Source organism: Apostichopus japonicus, chromosome 12 (genome assembly GCF_037975245.1).
Source record: "Apostichopus japonicus isolate 1M-3 chromosome 12, ASM3797524v1, whole genome shotgun sequence".
Lineage (NCBI taxonomy): Eukaryota > Metazoa > Echinodermata > Holothuroidea > Aspidochirotida > Stichopodidae > Apostichopus > Apostichopus japonicus.
In genome coordinates this window covers 30,230,803-30,249,648 of record NC_092572.1, presented here as the reverse complement: position 1 = coordinate 30,249,648, position 18,846 = coordinate 30,230,803, and the positions used below count along the sequence as shown (strand labels likewise).

At 37.3% G+C, this 18,846-nt stretch overlaps 1 protein-coding gene across 6 annotated transcripts in view; it reads right to left on the bottom strand.

Moving 5' to 3' along the window:
• LOC139977648 (nephrin-like) overlaps window positions 1-18,846 on the bottom strand; it is an 81,345-nt gene that overhangs the window by 28,561 nt on the left and 33,938 nt on the right. For all 6 annotated transcript variants that reach the window (XM_071987119.1, XM_071987114.1, XM_071987115.1 and 3 more), the window contains 8 exons: window positions 14,462-14,596; window positions 9,299-9,628; window positions 7,247-7,356; window positions 5,911-6,091; window positions 4,630-4,710; window positions 3,039-3,260; window positions 1,864-2,154; window positions 691-828 (listed from right to left, as the gene is read on the bottom strand). In XM_071987119.1, coding sequence (XP_071843220.1) covers window positions 691-828; window positions 1,864-2,154; window positions 3,039-3,260; window positions 4,630-4,710; window positions 5,911-6,091; window positions 7,247-7,356; window positions 9,299-9,628; window positions 14,462-14,596 — 1,488 coding nt within the window. The remainder of the gene's footprint in view (window positions 1-690; window positions 829-1,863; window positions 2,155-3,038; window positions 3,261-4,629; window positions 4,711-5,910; window positions 6,092-7,246; window positions 7,357-9,298; window positions 9,629-14,461; window positions 14,597-18,846) is intronic.

The following is an 18,846-nucleotide window of genomic DNA, read 5'->3' as shown; positions in this document are numbered from 1 at the left end:
GTCGACAATTGGATTACACTGAAGCAACTCCCAACCCTAACGGACATTTCGTTCTCAAGTTATCGCAAAAATACTAGTTTTTTAACATTAATTGACCTTTGGTGACCTCAGATCACATGACCGTTAAGTTTCAAAATGTTTCCCTAACCAGTTCACAACTTGTCCCAAAATATCAACCTTGTCGCACATTGGCACTGGGAGTTATTGCAGTTTTAGTATTTTGGGTTTTTGGACCATAACTGACCTTTGGTGACCTTTGTGGGCACCAAAAACAATAGGGTTCATCTACTCACTATGGGCCACCCACCCACCAAGTTTGATCATGATCAGTCAATCCCTTGTTGAGTTATCGTGCATACAAACTAAAGCGTCACACACACACACACACACGCACACATGTTTGTGTTTCATTCAGACCGAGGACCCCATTGTATTTTCCATTGTTCAAATCCACGTACCCTAACCTTAACAATACCCCATACAATAGAATTCTTCCGAGGACGTGGTGATTCTTTAGAAATCACAACCGAGGACCTGAAATTCTTTTGTTCAAGTCCTCGGTCGGATAGAAAAACAAACACACACACACACACACACGCCAACCTGAATGCATAGGTTCCTTTGCTTTTAGCAAGGAACCAAAAACCCATCGACGAAGAAGAGGCATTTCTCAAGGCATGTAGGACTCACCGCCAAATGGTACACCATCTCTCCACCAAGTTATCGCAGAGGCTGGGTTGCTACTAGCCGTGACACAGCTGATATTGACTCTATCTCCTTCTGCGGCAACTGCTGGTGTTGCTATTACCCTAACAGTGTCAGGAGGAACTGAAAGAAACGAAGAAACCATCGAGTCATCAGGCATAGTGATTCCGTGTAACATTTTAATGATTTCTAGGTTCATCACTGACATAATACACTCTCATGAGTTTTGAAAGTTATCTGAATAGTTTGAAGAATAAATATTGAAGGATGAATTTAGGACAAATTTTAGTTTTGATATGTTATAGTCCAAGAAATTAGATTAATTTGAGTGCCAGTAATGTTTCTATAGCTATTCTGGTTTTCAAGATATTCACTTAAAATATGCTAAATCTCTAATGCTCCTTTAAGACTAAATTTATGAAAATGTCTCCTGCTTAGCAGAGGCCTTAATATTTATGCTAATCCGTTGGTTTATGAATTCTAAAACATATTTTTAAGCTTCACATAAAAAACAGAGCATCCTTCAATCACATCCAACACTAAATGTCCTTGAATTTCTTTTCCCACATTATAAACATTTGTCATTTGAGGCCATAAAGTTTTGTTTTTGCTACTGAGCTTTGTGTTGTATCTGAGGAACTGACCTTATGGTCTGAGTATTAGACTATACAGTCCAGTCACTTACATTGATTAACCAAAACTGTTTAAAGGGTCATATCTCCACATTAAATTGTTACAGAAATACAACTTGGGCTGATAGCTAGTGTTGTTTAGTGGGTTACAACATATTAAACTTAATATTTTCCCTCAAGTCATGCTTTAAATTAGTAAGATTGTAGGCAACATCTAATGTTGCAATAGTAGCATAAAATCTAAGTTTGAATTCTCTATCGCAGGGGTATGTGTCATACATTATAACAGGTACATTGCACAGAACATACAAATATCACAGATATTCAGTAATTCTATGATCACAAAATACCAAGACCGACTTCAGGTTATTTCTTTAACTCTGTGACTCCTTGTGAAATGGCCTGTACCCTAACCTCAGTTCGCAAAGGCATTAAAATAGTTTTTTTACTTTAAGCGTTCCCTGTCTAACCAGGTATGACACAATTCCAAAGTTTTCACTGACTTAGCTTTACCAAAATGTCTTACAGAGAACGTTGAGGGTTTTGTTTGCTTGCAGTGGTTGAGGTGTAGCTGTGTTGGTTGCATTGCATTGATACAATGCCCCATTGTCTGTTTTCTCCAATATGATAGTTAGTTCTGCTGATGCAACAGTAGTACTTGTCCCTTTCACTGACTCCAGAGGTTGCCCATTTTTATACCATTGCAGGGTGGCTAAGGGATTTCCCCCATTTGCATAGCACTGTAGACGTAGTAGACTCCGAGCCTTGACTTCAGCCCCTTCATTGTATCCAGTAATGATGGGTGTATCTGGAGGATCTGATAGGAGGAATGAAACCAAAGTGATTAATGAACCGTAGTGATTTAAGAATAACCACAGAGCCGTATTCATACCAATGATAGTGTAAACTAGTGTTACACAGAATATTTAAAAGCATCATTGGCATATATCAGCTGATATTGGTAATAGTAACATCTACCTAAGATACACATGTTTAATGTGTGTTCTTTTAAGGTAAATCAGTCTCATGACACTACAAAGTAGAGGTAGTAGCAAGAGGAATTTTAAGTTTTGGTGGGGAAACTTTTTCACAATGCTCCTGGAACTATTATGGCACAACAGGATATGTGGCCTACTACTATTTATAAAGGAACACCTAGGACTATTATTGCATTGCTAATCTGGGCTTCTGAGCGAGCAATGTTTGCACAGGAAATTTTTCCTGCAAATAATTATCTTAATTGTATAAGATATTGGGATCTAACAAAACAGATATCTGTAAAAGCTGATATTAGGGATATTGGTACAACACTAGTGTATACTTATTAAATTGTCAGTTTATAATATGTGATGACAGTTGTCAATTAGGTTTGCTGCACCTACTAATTCAGTCACAAATCTCTAATGCTGTGGTTGTTTAATGTGATTTGAACAAACATCTTTACCTTTGTTATAAACTGTTGTTATGAAGTGCTACTGGACTTTCTAATGCTGTGATATGTTCAGAGGTTCTGTGATATCTTATCAGCTTTATCATACATACTGGGGTTAAATAAACTTAAAACCAACTATATGCATGCAGCAACATATAGAGTAAACATGATTTGAAAACCGTTTGTAAATGTAAATGTAACATGAAAAACATTGGATTCAGTTTTTATGACAGAATAAATATGGCATCTGTTAACTTTGTTAGGCTTACACATGACACTGACGGTCACCACTTTATGCACAGTCTCAAAGAGATCCTGATTGGTTGCTTGGCACATATAGTCAACTTTATCCACTGCTGCTGCCATGGTAATATTTAACTTCTGTGTAGTGATAAATCCTCCGTTTTGTGCTTCAGTCACCACATCTTGGTGTGTTTGTACCTGCCGGCCACCGGTCAACCAGATGATGGATGCTGCTGGATTACTGTTTCCTGTAAGAGGTTAAACCAATGTTGGACTTGAAATAATGTCTGGTAGCAAACCAGATGTGTTGTTTAATACAACCAAAAAAGCTAGCAGGCTTAGTAATTCCTTGCCTTGTAAGTTTATACTGTATATGGAATTACTTCACTGTCAGCTATTACCCTTCTGAATGTTGATGACAGATAACAGTCATTAGTGGAAGTGGAAAACCCTGTCAGCCACTTTTAAAGAGGGAAAATCAAATCCCATGACAGTTAGTGACTCAAAAAAGCCAGCAACCACTAATAAGGACAATGTCATACTGAAACAAAAAGCTTATTACTGACCAAATCCCTTACTAGGAAGAATGGTTTTCAGGACTGAATTCTGCTAGCCTTAAACAACTGTTAACTTGAAGCAAATTAAAAGTCACAACTTGAAAACAAACTTATCCAGCTAGAGTGCTTTTGAAGTTTTACACTTTCCCCTTGCTGACCTCAACTGACCTTCACAATGAAATAGTGGGCTCTTGTATTGAAACTGTGTATCTTCTTCTTTTAAACTTCCCTGATTGTAACCTTTGCTGAATCCAAAGGAACTGTACCCTCCACTAAAAGTAATGGGTTTCTTGCACTCATTACAGAGAAGTCATTGGCCACACATATCATCTACTGCAGCTTTCTATCTGGATATCGTATAATGTTCAGGTTTGACACCTGGTGACATTAACTGAACTCTGACAATATCAAATTGTGTACAAACTATACAATGCACAAGGCTATGGTACCATGTACATATGAGCTTCTTTCTGGTTCTGGAAATAAAGCACTTTTGATATATTCACATTTTGCCATTTACCGACCCCAAATGACCTTTGACCCCCCACCAAAGACAATAGGGTTCACTGAACTGGTTACAAGAAATCCACTTTTCAAATATGAGAACTACATAAGTGATCTTTCTTGAGATATCATGTTTCACACTTTTCCCCTCTGTTGACATCAAAAGACCTTTAACATTTATGAAAAGCACTACAGACTGTCTACTTACCAACAGCAAGCTATACACCAAGTTTGAACTTCCTGCAACTTCTACTTCTTGAGTTATTGTGTGAACTTTCAAACTTTGACCCTTGACCCTCACAACAATCCCAAACCAGTTCTACCTAAGGGGAGCCTACATACCAAAAATGACATGTACTCCAGTTATCCTTATGAAGTTAAAGCATTTACGAGCAAAGGTCACATGCACATACATAAGCCAAAACAATCGCCATAGATCCCTTCAGCAAGGAATAAACAGAATTGTTAGCAATGTCTGTGGGCATCATCCTTTCATATAACAATAATAAGAATAAACTTAAAGTTGAATTGATGAGTCTATAACTGGATTCCATACCTGATATACAAGTCAGGGTTAAAGATTCACCATTGTGGACCATATTTTCATATCCAGTGATATTCACAAATGCTGGTGCAACTGCAATAAACAAGGAATAGCTAACAATATGTGAAATGATTCTAAGGACTAACACTACATGCTTAAAGCAGAATTCCCCCATAAACATGAAGGAATACTAAGAGTAATGTTTACTGTATTATATTATTATCAGAGCATTTGATGTTATCACTAAAGTTAGCTTGGAAACACACACCATGTTTGAAGCTAACCACAATATACTCTTGAGTGACATGTTTATGTTTTTCCTCTGTTGATAAATGAGCATTGCAGATCCCACCCCACCCCAGGGAACAATAGGGCATTGGCTCTCAGTCACTTGCATTGAGGAACAATTTAAGTACAAACTTCATCCAGAATTTACATATGGAATGACAGTGTTTACTAGTGTGTGCGGGATCCCGGTAGTCAAGTGAATCTCGGTATTAACTAATCCCGATTACAGTGCAATGTGTAAATATTACTGGGAGTGGGAAAACAACCGGTTATTAAATTCGTTTCAGTACATTCCCGGGAATCCTGGACATAATAAATATATCTATATATGTGTTACTATTTGAAGTAACGAAAAGACAACACGATATTTCTGATGTCTGTGTTCTTAGTTTGAATAACATATGGATCAATTTACGTACTGGCCTAGACCTATATATTAACAAATCAACTTCTCACAAAGTAATTTGGACCTAGGCTACACCAAATATCTAACCTTACTTGGGCTCAGCATGTTGCAGGACATTAAAGTTATTCTGAAATTTTCGCTATTTATTTTTCCTTCAAACGGTGATTGCGAAGGTTCCCATGTGTAAAATCTTACCACATGTATTTCACCTCATTTTGATATAATAATTATAAAAATTAAATAAATTTTGAGCCAAAACTGCAAGGAGTATATCCAGCTTAAATCCTTTGCGGGGGACTGTATGTTATTATAGCCTAGCCTAGGGTACAGTACAGGTACACACTGTGCAGTACGGTACTTGAGATTTGATGCTGTTATGGATTTGTTTATTATTGCGGAGGGTTCCACGATGTCATTTATAGTTATCTTTGGCTACTTCTTTTATTTTTAAGAACTTTTTGCACACACACACTCAATAACCATTAAATAGACTGTTTGCCTATGGTGAGAAATCACAAATGGAGGTGGAATTAAACATAGTATCTTCTTTGCCTATTAACAGGTGCCATGGTGACCTCATAATGTGGCATTATACTCACAAAGTACGGTCAATATTACTTGGGCTGTCATTGGTTCATCTAAGACAACGCTAGTAGCCTCACAACGGAAAATAGCGTTGTTGTCACCATAGCCAACTGTCAAGGGTAATACATTCCTGGCAGTCACCCCATCAGTTGTATAAGAATAGTCCATTCTTTCCCCATTCTTATACCAATAAACCTGTTGAAGAGGAAACATTGAATATTAACTCATTCTATGAGAAACCAGAATGAAAAAATGCATCGTGGTTTTGATGATGTAACATGAGCAGTTTTCTTCATGAATCTGACATAATGTATAGTGAGGGTGTACAAATTTACAAGGGTTTCACGATTTGACCTCTGGTGACTCCAAATGACCTTTGACCAAACACATTAGGCTTCTTTAACTCAATGTGGTACTTCTACACACTAAGAGGTGGGCACAAGCTTCCAGTTTTGAGATATTGTGATTACAAAGTTTTCACAATTCGACACTGGTGACCCCAAATGACCATTGCCCTCCACCAGAAACAATAGGCTTCTTTTACACAATGTGGTACTCCTACACACTAACTATGAGGACTGCCTATGATTCCCTTCATGAGATATCGTGTTTACAAGATTTTCACAATTCGACCCCTGGTGACCCCAAATGACCTTTGACCTCCACCAAAAACCATAGACTTTTGTACTCAATGTGTTACTTCTTCATACTAAATATGAGGTCTGCTCATGCTTCCCATCTTGAGATATCGAGTTTACAAGGTTTTCACAATTTGACCCCTGGTGACCCCAAATGACTTTTGACTTCTACCAAAAACAATAGGTTTCTTTTAATCAATGTGGTTCTTCTACACATGAAATATGAAATTGGTCTGACCTTCCCTTGTAGAGACATTGTGTTTACAAGGTTTTCACAATTTGACCCCTGGTGACCCCATATGACCTTTACCAAAAAATAGGCTTTTCTTGTACTCAATGTGGTACTTCCACACACTATATATGAAATTGGTCTGCACTCTCTTCTTGGGATATCAAGTTAACAAGCTGGGCGTCACAAACGCACTCACACACACATACGCCATCATGAATGCAAAGGTTATGATTATCATCGAAAAATAAATATGGGACTGGTAGACATTCATTCATAAATATCCTTTCTCAATGTGAGTTCCAGAATCTAGGACATCAAGCAACCAAAGCTTTGGAACCATATTTCTATCACCTCGTGGGAAGTTACAATTATAAGAAAAGTATGTAACCCACACATATATGTTGCTACTAAGTATTGTAAAATATAAAATCAACAATGACTACAATTTCTGATGCCAGATTTAGATATTATAGTTGTCACCTCTGCTAATGGATTCCCTCCTCTTGATGAACAGTCAAGGGTCAGTTCATCATTTGTTTTCACTATTGTACTATCGGTGTAACCATTAATAAGAGGTGGTGAAGGTGCGACTGGAATGAAATAAAAAAAACTCTTTATTAGATTAACACTGATGCATGTTTGCAAAGCACTCTTAAGTAGCTATCTGGCTGGGTAACATCAACTTGGGTAATACTTTACAGTGTGCTATTCTCAGTTCGCTGTTGTAGCACTCTTACAAGGTTGGGGTGGTGTCTCATTGGGTAACATCAACTTGGGTAATACTTTACAGTGTACAGTTTGCTGTTGTAGCACTCTTAAGAGTTTGGGGTGGTGTCTCATTGGGCAACATCAACTTGGGTAATATTTCCAGTGTACAATTCTCAGTTGGTTAAGCACTCTATTCAGGTTGGGTTATATTTTAAAACACTTCAATTGAGTCAGTCATGTTTTTTAGGGTGGCAATCTAGTTGAGCATTGTGAGACTGTTCAGGTTTGGTGCAACAAATCAAGTGGCACAATAAATTCCAGAGTAATAAAATTGTTGGGTATTGTAAGACTCTAATCACTCTATAATGTCTTCAAATGTAAAAATGATATTGGAATGTATCTCACTGCACATATGTTGAGTATATCAGGTTAGTTATTAATCTCAGGAATATAATATATTGCTCTCATGTTTGTCTTAAGCTTTGATAGCAGCTTTGATAGTGAAAAGATTGTTCTGAAGAGGAATTAAAGTTAAAGAGGTTATGAAATGGAAAAAAATTCTTTCTCATCATATTCTGTATACTCGTAGCTTTCCAAAGATACCCAATTTGTGTCAAACGAAGCTTGCCCCCTTAAGGTATAAATGATCAAAAATTCGAGGTTAATAAAAACTTTCTAGGCCTCCTTGATACAGCAAATGACGATTTTTTGTTGCTTACCTAATATTTTGCACAAAACATAAAGCCAGTTGGTTTTAGAACAATCAATTCTAGATCTGCAAGTTTTCTCTTGTGGTAAAACTGGCGTTGTGTTGTGATTTTACGTAACAGTTGGATGATACAATTACACTGGCTAGCCTGTTATACAACGTCTATTAGTTAGGTCTATTAGTTAGGGCAATGTTACCAGTACTACTATAGGGTTGCACTGTAACAGAATGTCACATTTTCCTTGCACTGTAAGACACAAAATTCTAGAAGCTTCGCTACGAAGTTAAGTGGCAGGATCATCGACATTCGAGATAATTTTAAATCATATGAAGGTCTTAATAACGGTGGTTTTGTTTATGCTCAACCGACCAGTTTCGGTTCAGGGTGGTCCACCGTTCTGCTCGGGGACTTCGCACGGCAGCGACGCGTCTCGACCATCGGGATCGTTTTACAATTCTTCTGCAAGGGGCTCAATTGATTGGGAAAAACACCGATATTATCTTCATCACCCTCTACTATTTCCTCATCTTCTTCCTCAAGAAAATAATTTTAGTCAAAGCTTACAAATGTCCTGAGAGGTGAAGTCCTATTTCCTAGGAATCGGAAGATTCGGGAGAAGACAATTGATGAGAAGAGTGTTAATGTTGTAAACTGTATAACGCTGTATCGGTAAACAGCGGGGAGTCAGCTTTGGCTGAAATGGTTCCTTTGATGACGTCAGATGAACTGCGGTGGGCAGCTTTGCTTTTTTTTACGAGTGGCAGCTCGAGAGGTCTCTAGGGAATACTTTGACAGCGAATTTCTGGCGTTTGAAGCCGTATTTACGGAAAGTTGTGCATGGGTGGTGTTGTAGTCATGTAGATAAACCATTCCAAGACATGAAAATTTTTCATTTCATAACCTCTTTAAACAATCCTACTTGTTTTGTGAACTTCTAAGAAACTTTGGGTGTGAACCAAGCTTTGTACAATACTACAACTGAAAGCTGAACGTTTGACATCATTTTAGAAGCCATTATGAAAATCAACAGTCCTCCAAAACAGCATATTGCCCTTCACTTTATCACAACACTTTGGTAAAAATAGTAAAATCTGAACATTACTTATATACTTACATAAGACATTCAAAGTGACTGACACAGTGAGTGGTTCTGCCAGGGCAGGGTGCTCCATCTTACATGTAAATACTATGCCATTGTCTTCTTTCTCAGGCAGAAGTTCAAGTGTGCTTACTGCATTCTCTAACTTTCCTGAGCTGTGTGGGGAGGTCTCTGTAATGACAGATGGTGTGGAATAGAGGAATGGTTGTCCTTCCTTGAGCCAGCTGATGGATGCTGCTGGTTTACCATTAGTAGATCTACAGATCAGAGAGACAGCTTCTGGAGGTTGTACTGTTATAAGGGCTCCATCCTCATAGCCATCTATAACTGGTGCCGTAGGAGCAACTGTAGAACATTAACACACACACACAATGATTTAAGCACGGTAAAACTTTCTTTAAGAAATCTACAGTTTCTCATATATGACACCACTTAATTATCCATGAATTTTGAGCTGTATCCTTTTCATATGGCCAAAATTGAATGATTTTGTTTTCCCATTGGACTGTGTTGGAATGTTTCACCACTTACAGAAATATCCTATCAGTTTGTTAATTGCAGTCAATGGGAAAGTAGAATACTAAAAGTTTTGCATTTCTTGGGATCAGGTACAGTATTTTATTTTAAAGCTTCTGTAACAAACACCATAGGTATGGGTTCTGAGTGTTAGTATTCTGTACACACCCCACATGCACATGTTTGCACCCTTTCATACCCTTATAAGAATAGTCCAGGTCAAAATTTCATTTTTGATCTGTTAAAGAGGAACATAATCTAAGCATTCTGGTGAAATTTGCATTCAATTCCAATGTACTGTTTTTGAGATTATGACAGTTGAAGTTGCCACCTTTCGTACCAAAAGTGAACTTGGAGCAAACAGGTGCAACGTCATTGTTGCACACTTACAAATGATGTTTTGTTTTCCTTTAAAATTCATGTCTAATTTTATACTCCACAACTCGATGCATACATACAGTACCGTTCACATAAAATCGGCCGTGGCATCGTGTATCGTGACAAAATATGAGGAGACTCGAGGAGTCTATCGTGATATCGTTTCCATTACGCCTATAGCAAGTACCTAACGTGATATCGTGCGTCGCATCGTGATCGTAATATCGTGATAATGTGTGCATCATTTCACTGGCACTGTATACTATCGTGATGTTATCGTTATAGCGTGAATCACGTTGCAGAACGATCGATCGTTTCATCGTGATTTGAAAGAATTGGGGTAGGCTTCTTCCCGCAGTAGATGAAATCATCAATTAAACGCAATGTGCAATAGATTTATTGCAAATTCTGATCAAAAAGTTTGGTGTGTCACCAAAATTAAGTGTCAATCGACATACAAGTTTCATAATCGCAAAACTAGTACGATACGCCTAATGAACACACTGTAGGCCTACTCATCCAAACTCCTTCATACAAACCCCTTCTTGTAAAAAAATAGCGGTCGCAAAATATTTTCAGTTCGAACAAAACATTCGTTCTGAACTTCTTGTATGCAAGAATATCAGCCTAGGCTTTAATTGTACTAGCAAATCGTCCCAAATGTTACGATAGGGTTAATATGCATTTGTAACGCTGAATATAGGCCTACAGTAGCTTTTTCACCGTCCGGGATGCATAGGGTGGCATACTTTAGTATGTTTGAACATTGTTTTCACGATCGAATTTTGCAAGATTTTCGAGAAAATTGTTTGCTTGAAGAATGTTTTTCCGCACCATATGATATGCTCAAATAAGCAGTTTCTTTTGCATAGCATCAGTAATCGATATGATCCTGATGGCATCCCGTATTGACGCGCACATTAAAAATTATACAAAATTGGTCATAACTTCTGTTAGAAGCTTTTTTTTATTTCAATGTCATAAAGTCATTTAATTGCTTTTGGCCGGACAGGTTTGTATGGTAGCAACCTTACTTTCTGAAAATACTAGACGGTCAAGTTGATCACGAACCTCGTAGAATTTTCAAACCAGTCCAGACATGTTTAGTTTCACCAAATCCTTCATACCATGCAACAAAAGTATATTTTTTGAATATTTATGTGGTAATACTTGAATTTTTCATTTTGTTCAAACATGTGTTTAAGCATCATGTAACGTAGTTAAATACACATTCGCTCAAAATGCAATGATTAGGGGTAGACCCAGTATATTTTATGGGTTCCGGCGTGTCTACGTTCCGACAATTGTTTTTTACTCTGAAGTTCTTTTGACCAATATTTTTGACCAATATGTTTTCGGAGTTCGGACCAGATTTTTTTAAGACCCATAATTTTTTGGACCAAAATATTTTGATGACACAAATAGTTTTTACTCTAAAATATTTTATGACCAATTTTTTTTTTCGGACAAGCACTATTTGGGTCATAAAAAACTCTGGGCCCTTTTATTTTTTGTTTCGTAAATAAAAATTGGCGCGTCCGAAAAAAATTAGTCCCCCAAACAAATCAGGTCAGAAAAATTGTGGGTCCAAAAAAGTTGATTCCACAAAAAAAAATTGGGTCCATATAAAATTGAGTCCCCCCCCCAAAAAAAATTAGGCCGGAAAAAATTTGGGTCCAAAAAAAATGAGTCCCCCAAAAAAAATCGGGTCCGAAAAAATTGAGTCCCCCCTAATAAATAGTTAGTGAGACAAAATTTGGGTCTAACAAAATTGATTCCACAAAGAAAATTTGGGTCCAAAAAAATTGAGTCCCCCCCCAAAAAATAACTTAAGCTAGACAAAATTTGGGTAAAAAAAAATGAGTCCCCAAAAAAATTGGGTCCGAAAAAATTGAATCCCCCAAAAAATTAGTCAGACAGAATTTGGGTCTAACACAATTGAGCCCCCCCCCCCCCAGAAAAAATTGGGTTAAAAAAATTAGAGTCCAAAAAAATTGTCGGAACTTAAAAGAGACGTCAGAACATAGAGACGTCGGAACATAGGGTATGTCACCCTTCTTAATACATTGAGAAAATACTAGTCAAAAATATTTTCTGAAGAAAAACCGTACGATATATTTCACAAATATTGATGCTTAGATAAGTGCTTCCTCACAATCAACGAGCCGCCCCGAAATTCACTCCGCTTACGTAAAACTTCTATATATATATATAACACATGGAAAAAAACAAGTTTTTACACACATAATTCCCATTGACATTGTTTACGGAACATAAGTAGGTCAACGACATTCGAACTTGGCAACTTGCCCAAGTTCATTGGACCGTGGGAACGACACAACAAATTGTACATGATTGTACATTTTCCCGCCATCTGGACGCCCGAGTGTAACTTTTGATGTAATATGCAAATTATTAATGGTACTGTGCGGTTAAAACTTAACCTATTGTGACACATACAAATTTTGGGAAGTTGTTGTAGATGTTACTTTTGTATCAAATGTTAAGTACTGTATGGCACTATAATTTATAAAAGACGCTTTTCCTCAGGTGGTAGGGAAGAGGGGTATTTCGGTGAACTCGATCTCTTTGTATAGTATTTGGATACTTAAAATGACCATGTACTGTACATGCAGTTTCAATTCTATTTAGTAAGCTGTTCTTCGCATTTTTATCCTTTGTGGATCTTTATTGGAATAAATTCGAAATGTATTTTTGACGCCAGTATTTAACGGTAAGCATTTTTTAAATTGTTGACTGAGCTTCAAAATCCATTTTCTAAAAAGTCGGTTTTCATGAAGGTTTTATCAAATAATAGCTAGGGTAGGAAAATATGAATTAACCACATTAAAGAAAGTTTTTCTATTATCCAAATAAAATACATGTTTCTCGTACTGAGATCTGAAAAAAAAACAGGCTGACGTTTTTCTTCTTTTCATGCGCTAATACTAGTTTGGAATATGTGGCAACCTTAACAAAATAATTTTTAAGGTTAGTTAGATTTCTTGAATCCGAATAGAGACTCGGGAATCAGGAAAAGGGAGGCCCCTTGCGCGGACGATGAAGATGTTTTGTTTTTAACTGGCCCTGCTTCAGAGTTGTTGGGGTGGATTTTTTTTCCCTTTTCATTCTGTTCGAACGAACGATAAATTATATAAAAAATTAACACAAGAAAGGCTTAGTAGTACTTTATTATTCTTCAAAATGTTGCCAACTATTCAAAGTAACCTGGAACATAAAATCTACAACTAACACTACTAGTAACAGAAAAGTCGCTATCCGTACGTAACGTTACTGTTGTTAAATAAAAAGTTAAACGTGTAAAGTTGTGAGCTGACATCAAAAAGTTTTCAAGGCGGAACTCCTGTAAAGATCGATTTTCACACAGTAGAGTAGGAACTGCATGATACACGATATTACGACTTAACGAAATAGCGTGAATAATAAAAACCCAAAGCCCAAACGAAGTTACGAATTGTGTTGCGCTCAGCTTGACATCACGATCTCACGATATAACGTGTTAGCGTGAATGTAGCAGTCATGTTTGCTATCGTGAAGGCTTGGTATCACGATATAGCGTGTGATCGTGGTATATCGTTATATCGTGGTAGCGTGTACAAAAAATTTACAGTAGTCAGGTTTCACGATAGAAAACGATAGAAAAAGGTAAGGGCATCACGATACACGATGCCACGGCCGATTTAATGTGAACGGTACTGTAATGTGACTATACCAGAAGTATTGGTATTTTATAAACTTCACATCCCCTTTAGACAAACTAGTTACCCTATCCAATCCAAGGTCAAATCAATAGACTGAAAAATATAGAAAAAACAAGACATAATTTGTCAGTGTGCAACTATGACATCACACCTGTTTGCTTCAAGTTCACTTTCGGTAGAATATCAGATAACTTCAACTGTCAATATCTCAAAAACGGTACATAGGAATTGAATGCAAATTTCACTAGAATGTTAAGATTATGTTCCTCTGTAACATATCAAAAAGAAATCTTGAACTGGACTATTCTTTTAAATATACTAACATCACTATGTTTACACAGGCTATGAATGTCCTCAAAACCAAAACTTCTAAATCAAAACTTGTCTACATTTCACCAAAGTGACTGGACATGTGAAATATGAGTCTGATTACCAATAAATGGTCATCACTGCTTCAAAGGGAACACAAAATGGTGTAAAATCGAATTCATGTTAGAGAGGTTTGTCACTAAATTTGGTGAAATATTCTTTGGGAGTTATTCTACAGCAAATGGCAGCTTACCTTGTACTGTGAGAAAGGCAGGGAGAGAAGTTAATGGTGGATGTCCAGCAGAAGCAATGACCATACACTCATATGTGGCATCGTCACCAAGCTCCACTGTGGTAATCTGCAGGTTCCCTGCTGAACGACGGTTTCCTGCCATAATATATAAATATTATAAATAAATAGTTGATGATAAGCATGTTAAAGTATGGAAGGGAAGCAAGAATTGTAGTTAAAATGAAAAGAATGAATACAATATTGCATTGTAACTGAGAATGTATTGTTATTGGTTAACAATGTGAGCAATAACAATTATTTTAAACTCTATGAAAATCAGCAGAGATAATTTACTCACTTTAGTTGGATCGATAAACTAAGTGTGAGTTCTTCCAAGCTTTCCTGAGGAAGTTATAGAGTTTAAAGACCAACTATGGAGGCAAATTTTTTTTTTTGGATTTTCCATTAATTTAGGAGTTTACATACCCATAATCAACATGTGTAAAAAATAATCTTCGAAAACCTACTACAACCCATCAAAAAACGACCACGAATATGGACATTTTGGGTAGTCACGTGACATGAACCTATGGAATGTCTGAAAACAGAGATTGACCCAAAGGAGCCTCTGGTCACCGTGTGACGTCATTGTTTGTATACCGCGAAAATCAAACGCTGATATAGGCACTGTTTGTACACAGATAGCGATCAATTGTACTGTTTTTGACTTCCAATTTCGAGCGTTTGAAAAGCTGTTAGCTTACAACAAGAACACATGAAGGTTAACAACTAGTTTTAAGACAATTATAAGCAGAAATTTTAGTTAAATTGGTTATTTCATTAGCAAAATTTCCACTCAAATGAAAGCATCTTTTACAAAGCGGAGCGTCAATAGGTCCTTACGGTACAATATACTGTAGAACATGCTGGCAAGCAGCTTGGCGATTCCGTAATACAATTTGATCGCAAGATACCGTAAACTGAACAGAAGAATAGACCTAAAAGATGCCTCATGCGTGATATGTGACAGGAAAATGGCTTACGTTGCTGTCAACAAATTACCAAAAAGACACTTAACATAATCGAACAACTACAAGAAGACGCTGACCCGAATCGACCAGGGTAGCATATACATGACTAAGCTTCAGCTGAACATAGTACTTACTCGTTTTAATATCCAAATGTACAAACACAGAAAAAGTATCCTTTCAATAAACAAAATTTAGCAGTGAATATCCAAATCCACGTTTCTCGTTCAATCCTGGGCGAAATACTACCGTGACTCTGTGTACTTCCATAGAGTTAGGTCTAGTTGAAACAGGCCTTGACCAGTTACATCCCACAATCACAAGACAGTCACTAACGCAATAATACGTCCGATCGCTACATAGAACCGTTTTTATTAAACTCCTTGGACCATGCAGATGCTGGAATAAACATAACGGACAATTTAACACAATGTATCACAAACTCACGACACTGGAATACAACAAAGGAAATAGATAAATGCGATGAAATCCTATAGTATGACTATTTACACATGCTGTGAGCCATACATGTGCTAACAATGCTACCCTATAGCCACGGAATATACACAGTCATCTCTTACGGTAAATATTATACTGTCAATTGCCTGATATATTGTTACATGTAAGGACGTCCAGAGCTTGTTTACGGTCAATTTCATATTAGCTATGTCCGGCCATGGTCCGACACAGCTATAGACAGAATATAACTTTCGCAGAATGAGACATTTGCAGCTTACACAGAGGCAGGGTCATGCATGTGGACTCATGGGCATGAGATACTCTGGGTGCTGAAAAATCTTTCCGCGTGGATCTCAAAAATTGATCCAAAGTCTGCGGCGTTTTACGTCGGTTCTTTTACTTGGAAATCTAAAAAAGCTGATGCTTTTGTTGGATGAGGTATAACTGCAACCTCCAACAACACAGAATTGTGGCATTTCGGGGGAAAAGGAGTAATATCGTTGATGTTTTTGGCAGCTCAAGTATACAACTTTACACACTAAAAGTATTGTTGTGAGTGAGGTATACAAACAGTGACGTCACATGGTCACCTGATGTCTTCGGAATGTTTCAGGAATGTCTGAAACAGGTTTCATAAAATGCTGACTTTTCTTTCCATTTTTCACGTATTTATTCCGAAATTGGTAAAGTTAATTACAGCAATGTAATTGGAGTGAGTTAAGGATTACATACATGCAAACTGGTAGGATTTTATGTTCATCGTAAAGTCTCCATAGTTGGTCTTTAAGGTTTTTAGACCTTTGACTTCCATTGAAAACCATACTCCTTGCACACAATACATTGAATGCACACATACCTAGTATGACTTCATTCAAGATTTAGGTTTGAAGTTGTTGTGTTTACAAAGTTTTCAGACTTTAACTATGTTGATCTCAAATGACCATTGGCCTCCACAGATAATCACAGTACACAATAAATGGACTAACTCCACATACCAACTTTAAGATTAATCTCAGCTTTGCTTTTGAAGTTAGAGCATTTACAATGTTTCAGATGTTGACCCAAGTTGACCTTTGACTTCTATGAAAATAATAGAGTTATTGCAATCACTAAGGTGGATCCACATATTGAGTTTGAAGTTCACCAAAGCTTTGCTGTTGTAGTTACAGTATATAGGGTTATAGGTTTAACTAGGCTCTCAGGGTTTGACCTCTGGTAACCTCAAATGACATTTAAATTTTGAACCACCACATATAACCATAGGTTTCTTCTACTAAGTTGCATCTACAGACAAAATGTAAGACTGAATGCTCTTATTATCTCCATTTCCTAAAGGTTTACATTTCCCTGTATTGTGTTACTGCACTTACATGTATATATTGTAACGTTTACTCAGACTAAGATTCCGGGGGAAGGGGGGACCTAAATATTCCCTACTGAAGACTGGTGGTGGTATGGAAACAAATGCGGCTTAGATGGTTGTGTGTTACTAGCTGCGAGCCTTGAACCTCGCTATTAGATGCAGAGAATATAACACACAGTTAAAACGAGTAAAGAACGAACGCTGAGATTTCGTAATCTATTACGACAATCAGCCGCATTACATCGGCATGAAGCCCTCAAAATTAAATAGAAAAACATGTACTTAAACGAAAAATTGATACAATTGAGGTTTCAATAGCGAAGTAGATTCCTATAACGAAACGCACAAAACATATATAAAAGATGAATACAAATATGACCGCATGATAGGAGCCAGGGCTACTACCAAACCAAACGATCAGAACGGAGCAAAGACTGACTTACAAGTCTCGAGATCTGATCCACCTGAGCTGATGGACAGACATCACCTGACCTGTAATACGTCACTGTCCACATGGAAAGCACATACATGTGGCTAAAAACGGTCATATGTAGCCTGTATAAATAGAGGGCGACAGATATGATGACCAACGGCATCACAATATCAATGGTAAAGTAAATAGTACTGCACTGTGCATAGCAAGTCATACAAATGGAGGGGTAACTCTGACTCGGCTTATTAATCTATCTCGGTTACTAAGCAACCCCAGGGTCCAAGCTAGAAGAGGCTGACTTAGATGGGTAGGGGTTAGAGGCCTGTATGGGGACAAAAGAGATAGGTGAACTGTCCCTCTGAAAGTCAGATAGGAAAAGGAGTGCATACATGGTAGGAGTAGAGTACAGAAGGAAGTTAAGTAAAAAATATTGATATCAGAGAGACTCAAAAGAAATAACATATTGATGTGAGGACATTGGCAAAGGACCTCTAGTGAACTGAAAAGATGGAGATATGGAAGAAAGTTTTGGACCAGGTGGAAACAAGAACAACATTTTTGGGACTAAACATAGATACAGGACCCTCGTATATTAAAGAATTTAGTCCTAACTTAACCATCAAGTAATAATTAAATGTACCACCACTGTGCGGTGCCAGTTTAATTAAGTACAATTACTTTATGATTTGCTTGGGCCCAAGATTTGAATGTACATGATATATTGGTTTGCACATTACACATTTTCACATATTCCGATCCAGCTGTTCAGTTGTTTGTTTTATTTCACATGTGTCTTGCTCTCTGTATTGGTCCCCATACCAGAACAGAGATAACTAATCAAGTTCAACGTTACTTTCAATTCTAGTCCAGTTTTGGCTACTTATTTCATATCCAATAGACAAAGCCTGCCTACATAGGTATGAAATTGATCCACCTTGTACTTTTTGAGTAAGAGGGTTTACAAGCCAAGGCACACAACACACACACATGTGAACAAAGACACACACCATAACCATCACATAGATTCCGTTTTGCCTTGGGAAAGGAATAGAAGACAACAGGGATTAATGTAAGGTCTGGATTGTTGGCCCTTAAAGAGCTTCAATTTTGTTGAAAGATGTTT